General features: G+C 37.0%; 1 protein-coding gene across 3 annotated transcripts in view; it reads left to right on the forward strand.

The window, feature by feature from the left end:
* The window catches only part of TRIP11 (thyroid hormone receptor interactor 11), a 43,295-nt gene that overhangs the window by 20,393 nt on the left and 2,492 nt on the right, over nt 1–20,410 (forward strand). For all 3 annotated transcript variants that reach the window (XM_083379486.1, XM_083379484.1, XM_083379485.1), the window contains exons 10-19: nt 395–3,424; nt 4,396–4,536; nt 4,621–4,814; nt 5,113–5,276; nt 7,607–7,710; nt 8,875–8,974; nt 16,349–16,430; nt 18,113–18,227; nt 18,714–18,839; nt 19,582–19,714. In XM_083379486.1, the coding sequence (XP_083235612.1) occupies nt 395–3,424; nt 4,396–4,536; nt 4,621–4,814; nt 5,113–5,276; nt 7,607–7,710; nt 8,875–8,974; nt 16,349–16,430; nt 18,113–18,227; nt 18,714–18,839; nt 19,582–19,714 (4,189 nt within the window). The remainder of the gene's footprint in view (nt 1–394; nt 3,425–4,395; nt 4,537–4,620; nt 4,815–5,112; nt 5,277–7,606; nt 7,711–8,874; nt 8,975–16,348; nt 16,431–18,112; nt 18,228–18,713; nt 18,840–19,581; nt 19,715–20,410) is intronic.

Here is a 20,410-nt window from a genome sequence, read left to right on the forward strand (position 1 = left end):
AAGAATAGATTGGAAAGGGGAAAAGATAGGCAAAAAGTAATTCCATTGATTTTTGACTGTGACTTTGCCTCCCCCCAATATTGCCCCTAGCAGATTTTCTTGAAATAATGCCCTTTCCCCTTGCTCTGATTGAACAAGATGGATACCCAGCAAAATGTCAGTATTATGAATTAATGAAACCCTGAAGATCAGTCTTCTGCTAATGAGGAGGCAATTGTTCCCGATTAAAAAAGTGGTAAAATGCAATGGTGCTGGACAGTTTATACATTATATTTTTTGATGATTGATATCAGTAACATAAATACAATACTTTGAAAACATTGTAAAGTAAGAGTATTTTCACTCAAAGCTTTACTTGTGTGTCATAAATAAAAAATACTTTTTTTTATTTTAGCATATGATAATGTTGAAGGAACAGCTGGCCAAACAAAATGCAGAAGCTGCTGAAGTTATCAACCAGCTAAAACTGGATGAAAAATCTGGGAAAGAAACAATATCTATGTTGGAAGCGGAGAAAATGGAATTGAGCAAAGAGCTGCAAAGCCAGAAAGAAACATTGAATCAATGCACTGTTGCCCTTAATGATTTGCACATGACTAACCAACACCAGGAAAGTGAAATAAAAGAGTTAAGAGAACAACTTAAAACATCTCAACGTTATAGCTCCAAAAATGAACAGGAAAGTATAGAATTAAAGAAAAACCTAACTGAAAAAGAAGAAGAATGTTCTCTTCTCAAAAATGAATTAACCAAGATACTTCAGAAATCTGATATTTATAATCAAGATCATTCAGTCATTGAAAGAGAAAAAGAAATATCAGACCTGAAGGAGCAAATTTCTGAAAATAAACTATTAAATACAGATTTGGAAAAATCCATCTTGAATCTTCAAGCAGAAAAGGGAAGACTTCATTTAGCATGTGAGGAACTTAAACAACAGTTACAAATAGCTAATAGTGAGAAGAGTAAAATTGGTTTTGAAAAAGATACTATGCTGGAAGCTTTGAAACTTGAAAAGGGACAGTTAGAAAGAGAATTACACCAGTCTGAAAAACAATTATTGGAACAGGCTCATAAATATGAACAGACCATTGAGGAGTTGTCAAATGCACGTAATATGGATACCACTGCTTTACAGTTTGAACATGAACGGTTAGTAAAACTTTCTCAAGACAAAGACTTTGAGATAGCTGAACTCAAAAGGAACATTGAACAGATGGAAGTGGATCATGAAGAAACTAAAGAGATGTTAACCACTAGTTTAGCTGGGCAAAAACAACTGACAGAGCTCATAAAAGAGAAAGAAATCTTTGTGGAAAAATTTAAAACCAGAGTTTTTGAGTTAGAGCAGCAACGTGAAGATTATATTGAGAGTGCAAAAAGAATTGAGGGACTAAAGCAGAATTTAGAGGAAAAGGAGAAAAGTCTTTTGGCTATGAAAGAAGAGGCCAGTCATTTGAAAGAAGAGAACGAGCGATTAAAAGAACAACAGAGTAGGTCACCTCCTTTGGCTGAGCCCAAAACCTTAGATATCATGACAGAACTTGAAGCAGAAATAACCCAATTAACCATACTTAAAAATAATCTGGAAGAAGAGGTGAAATTAAACAAAAAGACTTTTGAGGATCAGAACTTGAAAATGACTCAACTACAGCAATCCCTACAAGAATACAAAAAGGAAAGTGAGGAATCCAAATTTCAACATGAGCAAATGAACACCATACATAGGCAGGTGTGCATGGAGAAGGATGAGGAAATCCAAAGTCTACAGAGAACAGTAGAACAAATTAAAATGCAACTAAGCAAGCAAAGGAAGGTAATTCAGCAAGACCCTCCTGACCTTTTTCAGGAATCTAAAGTTCAGACACTCAATGGTGAAAGTGGGAATGAGAAACATGACCTGTCTAAGGTTGACATTGAAAGGCTGATAAAAGGCATTAAAGAGAGAGAAATGGAAATCAAGCTTCTGAATGAAAAGAATGTTTCGCTAAGTAGACAGATTGACCAGTTATCTAAAGATGAAGTTGGCAAACTTACACAGATCATTCAAGAAAAAAACTTAGAAATACAAGCATTGCATGCAAGGGTTTCCTCCCCATCTTACCAGCAGGATGTTTTTTTCCTTCAACAGCAATTACAGACCTATGCCATGGAAAGAGAACAAGTGTTAGCAGTTCTTAGTGAAAAAACTAGAGAAAACAGTCAGTTAAAAGCAGATTACCACAAATTAGTAGATATTGTTGCAGCTAAGGAATCGGCCATGAAAAAGTTACAAGAAGAAAACCAAAAACTATCCAGTGAATTTGAAACTAGCAGTCATGATATGTCTCGAGAGACTATAAAGAACTTATCCCGCATCATACGAGAGAAAGATATTGAGATGGATGCTTTAAGTCAGAAATGCCAAACTTTGTTAACTGTCCTGCAGTCTTCCAGTATAAATTCAGGCAGTGAATTACAAGAAATTAATAGTAATCAGTTTGAAAAACTTTTACAGGAACGTGACACATTGAAACAGCAAGTAAAGAAAATGGAAGAATGGAAGAAACAAGTAATGACTACTGTTCAAAATATGCAGCATGAGTCTGGTCATCTCCAAGAAGAACTACAAAAGCTTCAGATACAAATTTCTGTTGATAGTGAAAACAATTCTCAGCTACAACTAGAGTACAGTGGCTTAATACAGGGCTATGAACAAAATGAGAAAAAGTTAAAAACATTTACTCAAGAATTAGCCCAAGTTCAGCAGAGCATAGGAAACCTTAATAATACTCGGGATATAATTCTTGGAAAGCTTGATATGGGAACGCCACCACTATTGGTAACTTCTTCTGTTGAGGAAAAACCATTAGAAGTTCCCAGTAATACTTCTCAAATGTTGGACGGTGAGTGTAAATCACTAAATGAGGAACTAGAATTCATGAAGAAAACATTGCAGGAAAAGGATTCGCTTATCCAGACTTTGCAAGAAAATAATCAGAGATTGTCTGATTCTATGGCTGCATCGTCAGAGGTCGAAAGAAAGTGTCAACAGGAATTTGGCTTTGAAATAAAGCAGTTAAAGGAGAAATCTGACATTTTACAGATGTCCCTCAAAGAAAAAGATCTGCTGATAAAATCAAAAAGTGACCAGTTGCTTTCTCTGAGTGAAAATCTTAGTAGTAAAGAGAGTGAAAATGAGCTGCTAAAACAAAGTGTCACTAACCTGAAAGAGAGGACACTTATCTTAGAAATGGATGTTTGTAAATTGAAGGAAGAAAATGACAGAATAGCAGGAAAAAGCCAGGAAAAAGAAACGGAATTCCGAGCCCTACAAGAGACCAACATGCAGTTTTCAATAATGTTAAGGGAGAAGGAATTTGAACATAATTCCATGAAGGAGAAAGCGCTTACGTTTGAAAAGATGTTGAAAGAAAGAGAACAGGTATGCAATGAGTTTGAATTCTTCTGCATCAAAATCATATGGGAGGAAATGGGACTGCCATTATGTCACATTATTTAAACTCTAATGTAGGATTTCCATTTCCTGTGCTGAATTCGGAAAGGTGATACCAGCTTTTTTTCCCCCACTAGAGCATAGGTAAAGAAAATGGGGCCTATGGACTCTAGCATGCCTGTGAATGCCCACCTGACTTGAATTAGTTTCTGGTTGGCCATAGGAGAAACAAAATGGCAAACTTAGATGGGCCTTAATTGGATCTGATAGTCAGGCAGCATATAAATTTAATACAGGTAGTCCTCAAATTATGACCAAAATTGAGCCCAACATTTATGTTGTTAAGTGAGAAATTTGTTAAGTGAGTTTTCCCCCATTTTACAACTTTTCTTGCAACATTTGTTAAGTGAATCACTGAAGTTGTTAAATTAGTTGCACAGTTGTTAAGTGAATCTGGCTTTCCCATTGTCTTTGCTTGTCAGAAGGTTGCACAAAGTGATCACAAGACCCTGGGACACTGCAACTGTCATAAATATGAACCAGCTGTCAAGCATCCATATGTAAATCACGTGACCATGGGGATGCCGCCGTGGTCATAAGTGCGGAAAACGGTCATAAGTCACTTTTTTCAGTGCCGTTGTGACTTTGAATGGTCACTAAACGAACTCTTGTAAGTCGAAGACTACCTGTATATTATTTATTATCATCTTGATCATCAACTCCCCACAGGGCTATGCTTATATTCTTAAGGTTTTTTAAATTAACTTATATGGGAAGCTGGCATAATGCAAAACTTCAGCCTCTCAAATCAATTTTACTTAAAAGAATGTTTGGGGAATCAAGCCTCATGGGCAACTGCAGCATTTTGGGGATCTATACATGTTCAAACGAACAAAGTCTGCTTGTCTTGATGTGATATCCCAGAGCTTTAATCCTCTTGTTATTTTTATTTGTGAAAGGGAAAGACAGGAGAACTAAACCAGCTGTTAAATGAAGCCAAGTCAATGCATGAAAAAGCTGTTGCATTTCAGCAAGAGCGAGATCAAGTCATGTTGGCCCTCAAGCAGAAACAAATGGAAACCAGTGCTCTACAGAATGAGGTAAAGGATGCAGGAAAGTAGTGAACGATAAATAGATGATAGTAACATAAGGAACCGAAAGAATATTTCTTCAATCACATACAGGTGCAGTATTTACGTGAGAAGGAGCAGCGATTAAATCAAGAGCTAGACAGGTTACGCAATCATCTTTTAGAAAGGGAAGATACCTCCACACGTGAAGCTTTAGCCGCTGAGGATCGGGAATCAAAGCTAAAAAAGAAAGTCCGCAATTTGGAGGAAAAGCTTCAGTCTTCATCAACTGTAGTGGAAAATGTCAGGTAATAGTTTGTCTCCTCAGTAACTGCTGTTTGCATGGCTATGTTTTCAAAAAATGGATACAAGAAGCTTTACTTGCCCCAGTCATAATGGACTTTGGGCAGAGTATAATTTATTTATTTATTTTATTACATTTATATACTGCCCTTTCCCGAAGGACTCAGGGCGGTTTACAGGGCGATTAAAAACAAAAATAATAAAGGCCCCTCCCCAAAAGTATTAACAACGTATGTGTGTAATAACAGATAATAGATCAGCAATAAAAAAATGTATTTCTAAATATTTATGTTTTATCTGAAGCCATCAGGCAAGCATGCAGGTGGAATCCCTGCAAGAACAATTGAATCTTGTTACTGTACAAAGAGATGAGACTATGCTTCAGCTAACACTTTCACAAGACCAAGTTAAGCAGTATGCCATGTCCCTCACGAACCTGCAGATGGTGCTAGAGCAGTTTCAACGGGGTAAGTTAAATGTATAGGTTGCCATGATTGTCTTTCCTTGTAATCTAAAAATGTAAATACAATTTTATTACTATTTTTTTTCTCTCAAGCGGGGCATTTTAAAATGGAAATCTCCCTCTCATTCGCTCTGGAGACAGGACTAGAAAGACTTTCTTCCTATAGGAAGAGATACCTATCTTCTCTAGTTCCAGCCCTTCCTTTTTTTTTTTTTTGGAGATCAGACACATTGTGAACTCTGCCAACCCTCCACATGGGCAAGCTCACATTGCTCGTTTTGTTTGTTGGTTTGTTTTGCCATTTCTTTTTTTCTGGGCTTCCTTTACGGTAACTTCAGCTCAATGACTGACAAACTAAAGACAGAAATAACACTCTCTAGGAATGCCTAGGGACGCGGTGGCTCAGTGGGTTAGGACGCTGAGCTTGTCGATCAGAAGGTCGGCAGTTTGGCGGGTCGAATCCCGAGTGCCGCGTAGCAGAGTGAGCGCCTGTTACTCGTCCCAGCTTCTGCCAACCTAGCAGTTCGAAAGCACGTAAAAAATGCAAGTAGAAAAATAGGGACCGCTACGGTGGGAAGGTAACAGCGTTCCGTGCGCCTTCGGCGTCTACTCATGCCGGCCACATGACCACGGAGACATCCTCGGACAAGCGCTGGCTCTTCGGCTTTGAAACGGAGATGAGCACCGGCCCCTAGAGTCGGAAACGACTAGCACGCATGTGCGGGGGAACCTTTACCTTTACCTTTAGGAATGCCTTAATGCATCATATCCCCTCTTCTGATTCTTTCGGAAGAATGCAGTCAAACCAAAGCTCCCAAGTCAAATGTTACGGGTTACTTTGACTCTGATTTGGCAAACATAGAAGTCAAATAAATAAAAACAACACGTACTTCTTATCACTACTCTTTGATGGCTTGGGAACCAGAGGAAATGTAAACCAAAGGCACCATTTTTTTTTAACCACCACCTTCTGGCTCTTGGTCGTCAAACTGGCAATACAATTAATTTTTAACATTACCATAATTGAGCCCAAAATTATGGACTTAAGTCATGCCAGTTGTTAAGCAAGCTGTCATGTGAATGTGACCAATTTTGCCATCTTTTTTGCAGTTGATGTTAAATGAACCACTGTGTGTGTTAAGGGGTTAAATGGTTGTTAAGTGAATCCATTGTCTGCCATGGACTTTTTTTTTGCCAGAAAAAGGAAGTAAAATGCTGGCAAAAATGCAGACAGGTTTTCATGTAAATGAGGGCCAGTTGCCCAAAATGCGAACGCATGACCTCAGTGGGGTGGCAGCCGTAGGAACTTCGAATCTGGATTGTAAGTAGCCCTGGGGAGGTCCATCTTCACTTCGAACAATCACTAAGCCTCTGGTTGTAAGTCAAGGACTTCCTGTAGTTCCTTCTGAAGCATCAATGACTTTCTCTTCTCCATAGAAGAGAAAGCAAAGAAGTGAAGGGAAAAGGGTTCCTGATGTTAGAGGAGGTCCACCCCTGTACCCACACACTCTTGACTGAAACTGAAAAACCAGGATGTCCAATCTTGGAACCTGTAGCCAGAGAGAGCAAGCAAAGAGGGGGGGGGAATCATGCCAATCCCTCCTGTGCGTCCTTTACCTTTTAGGACCTTTCTCATGTGCCCTGCTGTAGAGAGCGAAGACTGTAGGAAAGAAAACAAAGTCACTAGGTGGGGGGCCAAGGACACTTCTCATTCCACTCAGAGGAGTCTGCGAAAACGTAGGCCTGAAATACCGACTTTGCTTTCCCACAAGCTCCCTGTTGGACATAGCAGACTGCAAAGTGCTTTCTTGGTTCAGGAAGGCTAAAATGAGTTCATACATGGCTGATGGTGAAAAAAATTAAAGGATTATCTGTTTGATTTAATCATATCCCCGGGTGGCAAGATGGCACAGCAGCTTGGCTCCCCTTGACATTATTGCCTCTCCCTGGAAACATGTGTAGGATTGCTATGCGGTATTTGTGCCCTTCCTTATATAGCACTATAAGATTAACTCTTGCACCTTGGCCAAAAGAACTTTTGCTAGGAATGCGCTTCAGAAAAATACTCCAGCAGAAAGCCACCCTCCTCCTCAAAGTATGATCACACACACACACACACACACACACACACACACACACACACACACACCCTGGGACAGCTATGGTATGTCCCATTTCAGAATTCCCTGGCTTCACTCTGGAAAAAGGACCTTCATGGGTAGCCTTGTATACCGTTTTGGTGATACTAAATCTGTTGAACAAGCTGTTCTCTCAGTACCTGATTTTAATAATGAATGTGTTTTAAAAGGCTAAATAAGCATATTTTAACTTTAGAAGAGAAAGCCATGTATTCAGCTGAGCTACAAAAAGCCCAAAAGCAGACTGCAGAATGGAAGAAGAAAGCAGAGCAGCTAGAAGACAAAGTGGTTTTGTTACAAGTAAGTTGAGAAGATTCTGTAGCTTAGCTTATGTATTCAAACTGACTCAGCAAAGGAAAAAAAATCAGAAAATTTTAAGGAGTAGTAACAGTTGATGTACAGTGATGCTTACAGATGGGTGAACCCTTTTGAATTTACAGTATTTCTGCACAAATACGACCCAAAACACAATCTGTTTTCTACACAACTCCTAACACTATATAAAGACAACCCAATTAAACAAATCACATTATACTTGTTCATTTACTTATGGAGGAAAATGATCTAAATGTGCATGTTGTGTGTGGCAAAAGTATGGTTTTGCCTTTCAGTAACTGGTGTGCCCCCCTTGAGCAGCAATAACTGCATCTAAATGTTTCCAATAGCTGTTGATCAGTCCAGCACATCAATTTGAAGGAATTTGAGCCCATTTCTCCTTACAGAGCAATTTAACTCAGGGATGTTGGTGGGCTTCCTTGCATGAACTGCCTGCTTTGAGTCCTTCCCTAACATTTCTCTATGAATAAAGTTAGGGCTTTAACTTGGCCATTCCAAAATGTTAACTTTTTTCTGCTTTAGCCATTCTTGAATCATGCAGCTTGTGTGTTTTGGGTTGTTGTCTTGCTGCATGACCCACTTTCTTTTAAGCTTCAGTTCACAGACAGATACTCTGACATTTTCCTGTAGAATTTGCTGGTACAATTCAGAATTCATAGTTTCATTGATAGTAGCAAGCTGTCCTGGCCCAGAGGCAGCAAAGTAAGCCCAAAATATAATACTCTGACCACCATGCTTCACAGATGAGCATAATAAATTTATTATATGGGGAAATGGTGTTGCCTTTTGTAAACATAATAGTTTTCATTCAAGCCAAAAAGTTCTATTTTAATCTACATATTTATACAGAAATATTGAAAATTCAAAAGGGCTCATAAACTTTTAAACACGGCTATAGGAAGCAAGATGCTAGATGATGGATTTAGAAAGATTAGAGTAAAAAGTGTCTAAAAGAATTTGTGAGAAGGACAGAAATGTCTCAATTGCACTCACTGCCTGTAAAAGGTTTTACTTTAATTAAATTAATTTATGTGTTTATGTGTGACCCATATGCATGAAATATAAGATAAATGTTGTTTGCTGTGATAACCATGGTAAAACTTTTTAACAATCCACCTCATCATACAGGAAAGGTTGGATGAAGCAAATGAAGCTCTAGGTTCTGCATCAAGATTAACAGAGCAACTGGATCTGAAAGAAGAACAAATGGAAGAACTTAAAAGACAAGGTAACAAGATTATTTAAATTTTTGCAAGCAAAGCACTATTATGTAAATTATCTTTATTTTATTAACATTAAAAGTCAGTGTAAAGTTGTGATTGAATCTTCCTCTTTAAAAGTCATTTTATTTTTTACAATTCATATAAGAAAAAGAAAGTAAGTAGCTCCTTTGTGTTTGTACAATTATTTCTTCCTTCGTAAGTATTGTAGTGGATTCACTGATCACGACCACAGTATACCCCATGTTGTTCTTACTCTAGTGAGACAATTCTAGAATCAGAATAAGACATACTTTAACAGTTTAATTTAACTGAATAACAGAGTTGAAAGGGACCTTAGAGGTCTTCTAATCAAAACCCCTGCTCAATCAGGAAACCCTGTACCATTTCAGACAATCTCTTCTTAAAAACCTCCAGTGTTGCAGCAGCCACAATGTCTGAAGACAAGACATTCCACTAGTTAATTGTTCTCACTGTTAGGAAATTTCTCCTTAGTTCTAAGTTGGGTTCTCCTTGATTTTGCCTTCAAGTACTTGCAGATGACACCAAACTGGCAGGAGTTACCAACACCCCAGAAGACAAACTCCAAAAAGATCTTGACAAACTTGAACAATGGGCCCTATCCAACAAAATGAGTTTCAGTATGGAGAAGAGCAAAGTTTTACATTTAGGCAGGAAAAATCAAAGGTACAAGTACAGATTGGGAAAGACCTGTCTTAAAAACAGTAACTGAGAGGGACCTTGGAGTCCTAGTGGACGATCACTTAACCATGAGCCAGCAATGTGCAGCAGCAGCCAAAAAAGCTAATACAATCCTGGGTTGTATAAACGGATATAGAAACAAGATCACATGAGCTATTAGTACCGCTTTATAAAACCCTAGTAAGACCACACCTGGAATACTGCAGCCAATTTTGGTCACCATATCACAAAAAAGATGTTGAGAGTTTGGAAAAAATTCAGAGAAGAGCAAGTAAGATGAATAAACACTTGGAGACTAAAACATACAAAGAACAGTGCGAGATTTGGGTTTGGTTAGTCTAAAGAAAAGAAGAAATAGGGGAGACATGATAGCAGTATTCCAGTATTTGAGTGGCTGCCACAAAGAAGAAGGGGTCACATTATTCACCAAAGTACCAGAGGGCAAAACCAGAAACAATGGTTGAAAACTGATCAAGGAGAGAGGCAACCTAGAATTAAGGAGAAACTTCTTGACAGTGAGGACAATTAACCAGTGGAATGGCTTGCCTCCGGAGGTTGTGGACACTCCATCACTGGAGATTTTTGAGAAGAGGTTGCATAGTCACTTGTCTGAGATGGTATAGGTTCTGCTGCTTTAGCAGGGGGCTGGACTAGAAGACTTCCAAGGTCCCTTCCAGCTCTATTCTATTGTACTGTGGAGAATAGGTTGACCCCCCTCTTCTCCATGGCAGCCGCTTACATATTGGAAGACTGCTATTATGTCACCCCAGTCCTTATTTTCATTGAATTAGACATACCCAGTTCCTGCAACTGTTCTTCATATATTTTAGCCTCCATTCCCCTAATCATCTTTGTTGCTCTTCTCTGCACTCTTTCTAGAGTCTCAACATCTTTTTTATATCATGGTAACAAAAACTGGATGCAATATTCCAAGTATGGTCTTATCAAGCATTATTAAGTGGTATTAACACTTCACGTGATCTTGATTCTATCCCATTGTTAATGTAGCCCTAACACTGCATTGCCGTTTTTGGCAGCTGCAGCACACTGCTGGCTCATATTTAAGTGATTGTCCACTAGGACTCCAAGATCCCTCTTGCAGTTACTACTATTGAGCCACGTATCGCCTATTCTATACATTTGGTTTTTCTTGCCTAAATCTAGAATTGTACTTTTCTTACCACTGAATTTCATTCTGTTAGATAGGATCCAGTATTCAAGTCTATCAAGATCTTTCTGTACCTTGAACCTATCTTTGTAATGTTAGCTATTCCAAAAAAACTCTTTTTAAAGAGTTTTTAAGAATGGAATACAATTGAATCATTTCTGTATACTTTGATGAATACATTAACAGAAAATAAAAAAGACTTTTTGATTGCTAACTTTTCCTTGAACACCATTAGAAAATTAGACGCATTTTGTGGACATTGTTTATTTTTATTAGAAAACTTCCAAAACAAGAAGTAAGGTAAAATAATTTATTTAATTCTGTACTGCATAGAAATTCTATTGATCATTAAAATCAAGACAGTTTGTCCTTGTAAGAAAATGGGAATGGGAAACCTACTTTGTGAAGAATATAATCTGATCAAACTCCAAAAATTTCTCATAAATAATATTTCATCGAATAGTAAATCATCTGTTTTCAACTTTTTTATCTACTCCAAGTACAAATATTTAATTTCTTTATTGGGCAGATGAGAGCCAAGAATATTGCTACAGGTTTGTTGAGAGTCACTGAACTTGTGCCACAGCACTGTTCGATCCCTTCTCCCATTATTACATTCTTATGTGAGGATATATTCTATATACATAAAAGGTCTACATACCTTTTTTCAGAAGTTGAAAAGATCTCTTTGGGTTTACTGATTAGGTAGATTTGTTGTCATAGAAATGGCTAGTTTATACTATTATGTAAAAATAAAAAGTTGAAGTTTGATATTACGGTTTTATTCTACTGCACTTGAGGGAGTCGGAAGTCAACGCCTTTTTTCTTTTTCTTTTTTTTAATCCCATTTATTTTTTCTCCGAAGACTCAGGGCGGCTTACAATCTAAAGCACAAACCAATGTGCTTAGCAATAGCCTTCATTCTATGTATATGCCTGCTAATTAGGGCTTTCGCCCCCCCCCCCCAAGCGGCATTATTACAAAGTCAGCTTATTGCCCCCAACAATCTGGGTCCTCATTTTACCTACCTCGGAAGGATGGAAGGCTGAGTCAACCTTGAGCCTGGTGGGATGGGAACCTGCACTAATTGCAGGCAGCTGGTGTTACTTAAGGAGGCATTAGCCCACTGCTCCACCAAGGCTCCCTTCTTTTCTCCATTTCTCCTTTCCTTCCCTTTTTTCTATTATTTGCTTTTGTATTTAATATTCTTGTTATTGTTATTGTTATTATATATATATATATTATTAGTTTATAAGTAATAAAAATGGTAAACATGTTATCTTAAAAAGAAGAAGTTGAAACTACCCTATTAATATTGATAAGCTACTATATGAAGTGCTTTCATTAACTTAAAGTTGGGTAGGCAGCCTGTTGCCTTCCATATGTTTCTGAATTCTGTTTTCCAGCATCTGTCATCATTGGCCATATTGGCTAAACAACTAGATTTGGAGCTGAGAGAGATGTGGTAGGGCCAAATGTTGTTCACCACTGCTAAAATGTAAAAATTACAAGTGTTGTATTGATACAATAAAATATGTATCAATATCTCCTTTCCACAAGAAGAAACATGTACTACATAGCTTTTCTATTCAGAAAATATGAACTTCTAGACTAAAAAAACAATTTCAAGCAGACCCTCGGCAGTACAAATAGTAAATCCATTTGGGCGTTTGCCTTCAACTTTGCCTCCTTATTTTTGGACTAAATATACTGAAGTGTTGATAAATGCTGTCATAATATATTTTATTTACATCTTGGCCAGACAGTAGAAAGATTTGCCAAAAGAAACATTTCTTTTTCAAAAATGAAGCCAATCCTGCTTATCTTAGTATTGCAAATATATACCATGTAAGAATAGCAGGGCAGACTAATATTTTCCATAAGTCTAATGGAGATTGTTTCTTAATAGTACAATTTAAATATACTTCTATTTTAACAAAGTATAACCGAAATTCTCTTTACGGCAATATTTTTTATAAAATAAATATGCCTTAAAAGCTCTCCTCTCATGGCAATCATTCATTATTATGCCAATTTCTTGAATGAAGATTCTGTCAATCCAAAATAAGAATACTTTCAGGAGAAAGAACAGCATGGAAAAAGCCAGATTGCATTTTCATCATTACTTGCTCTCAGAAGCATTAACTGTTTTGTTTGTTTATTGTCCTTTAAAGAAAGCAGTTGCCTCTACTTAGAAAAGTAAATACAATCAAGGTACTTTATATTAATCAGAATTAGGTCTAAGTGTAAAAACCGTGTCTGGTTTATACTGAGCAAGATACTGTTTCACCTTACCATCATGTAATGCACAGCTGCTTTGATCATTAGATGTGAGAATAGTGTTTGTGGTCTGTGAAGCAGTTGGGGATGTGGAGCAATTTGGGATTTGGCCACATGAGATCAGCAGCCACTGCACGAGAAACTGTGATGTTTATTGCTTAATTGCATAAACATTGCCCTAAATTCCAGCTGTGTGTTTTCAGTTTGTACTTTAATAGGATATTAGCACGTAAAGCACATAGTATATCCTGCAGCCAAGTTTCACTGTGCTTCATGCCCATTGTTCTACCTTTGAATTGCCATCTTGCAATTGGCATGCACAACATATTTTAAGTTGTGAGATATTCTTTGCTGTGTCAAATCTTATTCTGAGAGTTGTAGATCAGCATGTTAATATTTTCCGCAAACAAAGTGGCTGGGATTTCCTTCTCAAAGCAATATCACAGAACAGATATATGGCCCAGCAGTTATAGAGGAGGGAGTGTTCTGTACCACAGGGGTCCCCAACCTTTCTTTGTTGGCAGCACGGTGTAGGGGTGTGTGGAGACGCCTTTATGCGCATGCACAGGCGAACGGGGCCACGATTGCATGCGCAACAGTAGTATGACAGAGACAGAAAGGTAACATTACAATGTTATGTCTTCTGAAAATGGCCAGCGATGCAACTTTGTGCTGCAGCAAGCAGAACATCTGCCTGAATCCAGTTCTCAACGCAGTTGAGTGATTCTATTCTGTAAGGAAGGCCTTAAGTCAAGGGAAAAGGGCAAGTGCTACTTTTGAATCCACAAACATTCAGGGCACAGGACAAGCTTATCCCACAGAGATATGCCATGACTTTGCACTGTATAGGAGGAGGAAATTTGCAAAACTATTTCAGTAAATTACTGTGTAATAGACAAAGGAAGAATATTCCATCTAGCCTGCTTGTTGATAGCTTCGGAGCTATTAAAATATACTAGAGAATCCATGCCCTATTGAGTCATTGTTTCAGAGATATTTCCTTACCTAAACAGAGAAACAATCAGCAACAACAGGCAAAAAATGGGGAGCAGAATCTGGTAGTTCCTGCCAATTTCTCCATTGAGTTTCCTTGTGGGAATCTAGCAGGGATGAACAGAAAACTTCCTCCCTTCCTTTCCCTAACCTTAACACAAACACTTGCTTTTAGGCAGGTATGTGGCTGCTCCTGGATGGGTGAGGAAGCAAGGTATTGTGAGACTGGCTGGGAAACTGCTAAGGAACATTGAAACGAAGGATCCAATCTCAGTCAGTCATCAGGACCAAAGATTTATTCTTCCAAGCTTTCAGGTTTGCGCTGGAGCCTATTATCAGGGAACTTATCTCTCTCCAGAATATGTACACTGGGCTATTCCATTTGCATATATTCTGGAGAGAGAGAAGTTCCCTGATGATTGGCTCAAGCTTGACTCCGAAAGCTTGGAAGAATAAATCTTTAGTCCCAGTGACCAATTTATATTGGATCCTGCAACATTATCCTGGGACACGCATACGTACCTTCATTCATTGAACATGAAGATCACATCACAGCAGCAGCCTATAGCACTGAAGCAGCCACAACTTCCCCAAATTTCATTCCTTTGGGAATTGTGGGTCGTGGATTTGGGACACATTCTGTAACCCGTTTAAGGTACCTTGGTTCAAAAATTGTTATGATGCACTGTTTTGCCCAGTTAAACATCATGACAATGATTGGGAGGTTAATATCTATCAAATCTTACCTTTAACTAGTCTACTTTTTCCCTTTGGCAAGGAATGGAGACTTTATTCAAAGGCTATTATTTGCACAAGAAAACATACAATGTCGTGTTGAATAGTGGCCAGATACATTCCTAGACAAGGTTTTCTTGGCCTGAACTGCTGAAGGATTTTTAAATTGATTATTTTGGCACCAGATATTACCATTGTGGAAAAACAAAAGACATACTAGATTTAGGTTTTTTAATTTCCATAAATGGTTAACAAATTGAAAGAGAATGTTTTAAGTGTCTGGGTCAACAGAAGTTTTGAAATTTAGTCCTGTTCTGTCTAACCTATCCTCATTGATAAAGTATTATATCAATTACTAAATGTCGTCATGGGATAGAATAAATTTAGGGAGACAGATACTTAGTGATTAGATTAATTCATCTAGTAAGCACAGGATGCATATAGAATTGTATTATCCAAAATTTACAGGACTCCACGACAAGTCTAAGTCTTTTACTACTCTAGAGATGCATTATTTATACCAGGGGTCTTCAAACTTGGCCCTTTTATGACTTGTGGACTTCAACTCCCAGAATTCCTCAGCCAGCAAAGCTGGCTGAGGAATTCTGGAAGTTGAAGTCCACAAGTCATAAAAGGGCCAAGTTTGAAGACCCCTGATTTATACTGCTGCACTAAAGGTATTATCAACTAGACTTTTGTCTGGAGCTCAGTTGGGACGCTACAGCTCCTTGATCTCTTTGATCATGTGTCATTTGACATTTAGCGATGGCTTGAATAGATTTTCTCCATGACACCTTGTACTTAACCTGGTCTTCCAATGGTGCACTCCTGTTTTAATATAGTTTTGTGAAATACAGTATGTCACCCCTTGACCACATCAGCTTTGTAGTTACGGGTTTTACGATGGTTGTTTTTTTAACTTGACTTTATTAGATCTGTGAACTTTTTATTCTACAATTTATGAAATTGTTAAAAAGCCTCACTCTTGCTTCATGCAGTTTTATTTAATGCTGCCAACATTTGCCAATGTTTTGTGTCTTATCTTCTCAAATGACAATTCCCCACTAAATAGGGAATGGGTTATATCTAGTTGTGACATTGGATAACATCTGGAAGAGATTGGAAATGGACATGGAAGGGAATAGGAGACAATTTTACCAGTCTGTTTAATCAGAATCACATTTTTATGGAGGGAACTTAATTTTCTCAAATTTAATTAATTTAATCAAAGCTGAACGGTTTTCATAATCTCACACTTTGTATACCCTGCTGTTTTACAGAATCTGACAGATTTTAGGCAGTGAACAACAAAGCACTAAAACAAATCTAAGATAATAAAAACAATTAATAGAAATTGTAAAATGTGCTTGTACGTGATAGCTTTTACGTATTTGTATTAGCGCATATCTCATATTTTAAAATCTTTTTCCTGCTGGAGATTCAGCTATGCATCTGTTTTTCTTTATGTCTTTTATAGTACAATAAATGTAAATTATTTCTGTAGGTGCAATCAAACAAGAAATGTTGGAAGATGCACAAGATAAATTAATGAACCTCATAAACAGTACTGAAGGAAAAGTAGATAAGTGAGTTATTTGTTTTTTCACATTGTATTTTACTTGTAAATATAAATTCTGTAGTTTGAGAGCCAGCAGAAGTTTGTAAAAATAAAACAGAGCTATTTTTTAAATGGTCTTTAAATATGCACTATTAAATACATTATTCAATATGTGCAATTAATTAAAGTTCTCTTAATGGAACAGATGGCAATAATTTAAACAGGAAGAGAGAGGACGTTTTTATTCAATGTAATGCTTTACTAAAAGGAATAATTTAAGAAAGTTAACTATAAATCAGACATGTCAAACACAAGGCCCGGGGGCCGGATCTGGCCCATGAAGTGGTTTCATGTGGCCCGTGAAGCCATCCTGGAAACAGTGAGAGAACGGCGCCCACTGCCTTGGCCCTGGCCCAGAGACCCTCCTTCTGCCAGAGATCCCCTGATCTGTCCCACTCCTGCCCAGGCCCCCATAGGCACCCTTGATGTGAACGATGTAGAGCTGGCCACGCCCACCCAGTAGGCCATATGCACTCTAGCCACGCCCACCCAGTAGGCCACGCCCACCCTGGCCATACCCACCCGGCCCCCTGAGGGCAACCACAATGCTGATGCGGCCCTCAATGAAATTGAGTTTGACACCCCTGCTATAAATAGTTCAGTTAGTTGAAGAAATAAAACACTGCAGCTTTAATCAATACAGAGGATTTTAAAATTAGCTGTATTTTATTTCTGCAGTCTTGTGCTGGTTCTCAGAATAGAACTTTTGTGATTTCTGGCTTATCGGTGGCATATGCCGATCCTGTCGTGATCTTTTTAGGATCATTCTTTTGGAAATTTCTTTAGCATTAAATATACTAGCTTAATTTTTTTTTGTAATCTGTACCAGACTATTTGGAAAGGTTATTTTCTTTCATAATGACTACTTTTGCATAAACTTGATTAACTGACAAAAATCAGTTAGCAAAATAATTGGGTGTCATTATTAGTTGTCATGATTGCATATTATTCCGCAATACCACAGTGCTGATGTCTGTATTAAGATGATTGAGAAGGCACAGGGCACATGATCACTTCTAGGGTGTTATGTTCCTACATAATTGTCATATCTAATGTGATGTTTGTTACAAATAAATATACTGTATGCAAGGCTCTGCATGGAAGTTCTTAATATTTTTCATGAAAGCCATTAGTTTTAGTGCAAGTGAGATAAACTTTCTTTTTCTTCACATATTTTCCCTCAGGCTGATACATTATAAGTGGCACAGAAAAGACGAGTTAGTGTCACAGTATAATCTTATAACATGAAGCAGGCTCTTCTGTCAGAAAGTCAATTGCACATGAGTAATTTCCTCTTGAAATAATGTGCATCATATAGGCAACAATATATAAGAAGGAAAGAATAGTATACGCACTGCTTCAATTCTGTGCTTGACACAGTAGGAAAACACATTATCTTCATCCTTCGTTCCCAGTCAGGGTCAAAATTACTTTCAAATACATCCATATTCTAATCTCTTATTTAGAAATTCTTTCCATTCCTCTATTCTCTTCTCCTCTTAAACTGCCTCTGCATCATAACTTATATTCCTTGTTATTTAAAAATAGCATTAGGAGAGATAGCAAAATAGACATTGTATACTTCCCCAACTTCTTTTCTCAGATTTAAGCCATTTTAAGTTACATTTTTTTTTATTTTCATTTTAACAGAGTCTTGATGAGAAATCTTTTTATTGGGCATTTCCATACTCCAAAGAATAAGCGTCAAGAGGTGCTAAGGCTAATGGGAAGCATCCTAGGAATAAAAAAGGATGAACTAGAAGAGGTAATTTTTATCTCTATTTGTGTTTTGTGTATTTATTTTATTTATTTATTTATTTATTTTAATCCCATTTATATCCCGCCCTTCTCCGGAAACTCAGGGCGGCTTACAATCTAAGCACAAATCAAATGTGCTTAGCAATATTTAAATATCAATAACGTATTAGTATTCTTAATTAAATGCTGGGCTAAACCTGATGAATTCAGTGCCACACATCTTTGATTTAATCATTAGTGAGAAGAAGAAAAATTCCTTTGAGACAAAAGATCTTTCTTTCACTTTCTAGCTGTAGATCCTGATAAAGAATGGGAGAACAACAGCCAAGTATTCCATGTGGGAGAGTAGATTTTGCCATCTGAAGCAATGTAGTATTTCCATTCTTTAAGCATAAATGGCTTTTTCTGGTCAATAATGAAAAAGAAAAATCTGATACTCTACTTGAAGAATAGCCAATTTGAACTTTTCCTTTTGATTTAAATTGTTCTTTAGCTACTGACTGAAGATCACAAAGGTGTTACACGATGGGTGACTGGTTGGTTTGGTGGAAGAGCTGCTGAATCCAAAAGTGTCCCTAACACACCTCTCAGACCAAGCCAACAATCGATTTTCAACAGCGTAAGTGTTTTAAGTAATTCCTTTATAGAAAATGTAGAACATTTTATGTTGTAAAAGCTGATGTTTGAGCCATTTCTTATAAACTTTAAGGGTGGAAGGTCTACCTTGATATTTTTATTTTTCTATTTCAATTCAACGTATTTTCTACTTATTCACTTTTTGCAGTCTTTCTCATGTTTAGTTGTTTTTTCTTTGGGAAAAATACATTGTTGATTAATTTAGTTGATTAATTTTACAATTCATTCAGGATTTTGCTCAAGAACTTTCTTCATAATGTCTGTTGATTTTGATTTTTAAAAAACAAGGTGATATAGATATTGTAATTAATGAAAATCTCAACTGGTTTTGATGTTACATTCGTAGGCTCTGGAATCATGCTGAACTAAATTGAAATATTATTCCCAAAATAATATACTTTTAGAGTGGGTGACATTTCTTAGGTTAACTGAAAATCTAGTAATAGAACCAAGTATTGAATAGAGGGGGAATATCATAAATTCAGGTTACCTTCATTTCAAGTAAATATACTAGCAGACAATTTGATAAATTAAGAATATTCTCTGGGGCATTGGTCTTCAGATGATCCAGGAACTTGTCTGATTGCTAGGAATCAGCTACCAGGTTGTCAAAATTTTAGTGAAGGTATCAAATTCTTAATAAACTCATCTTGAATTGATAAGTGAAATGCATCATGTCTTTGCTAAACTGTTTCCAATAGTTTAATTGGGACGCATCTTTTCAGTCTTTCTCAGAGCTATTTGTGAAGTTCCTTGAAACAGAATCACGCCCAACTCTTCCCCCACCAAAACTTTCTCTTGATAACATGAAGCCTTTAGGAATGACAGGAAGTACTAGTCCTTCCAGCAATGTGGCAGGTAATGTCTCCCATTTTCATAAATGTTATATTACATTGAATTTTATAATATTATATTGCATTTTCAAGACTGTATTTATTTATTTTATTTTATTTATTTTATTTTAATTAAATTTCTATACCACCCTATTCCCGAAGGACTCAGGGCAGTATAAAATACAATATAAAAATAATATAGAATTAAAATACATTAAACTAATTAAGCCCAATTAAAACAACATTTAAAAAGCTAAAACCCCTTCAGTCCAGGCCTGATAGATCGAAAAACCAGGTTTTCAGGTCCCGGCGAAACGAACGCAGAAAAGCAAAGCAAAGCATAAGGGGAAACCTAGGTAGACATGCTAATATAGCAAATTTCTATACTCTATTATCTGTAATTAGTGTATTACCAGCTCATAGAACCAGTGATCACCTCATAATAACAAATCAATGGTTATAAATGAAATTTCTGATTCTTTAGCATTTTTATTACAGGATCATAAATTATGATTTGCATTTCAAAGGCAACAGTTTCATAGCAGCAAAATAATACATGGAATACTGAATATGGTTTTTAATGTTACATTAAAAGCGTGTCTCTGTAAGAAGAGCATTGGTTGCTGCAGAGTTGCTAAAGTTTAGCACTTGTGAATAGAATAGAATAGAATAGAATAGAATAGAATAGAATAGAATAGAATAGAATAGAATAGAATAGAAT

Source organism: Vipera ursinii (assembly GCF_947247035.1).
Source record: "Vipera ursinii genome assembly, chromosome: 1".
In the NCBI taxonomy this organism is placed as follows: domain Eukaryota; kingdom Metazoa; phylum Chordata; class Lepidosauria; order Squamata; family Viperidae; genus Vipera; species Vipera ursinii.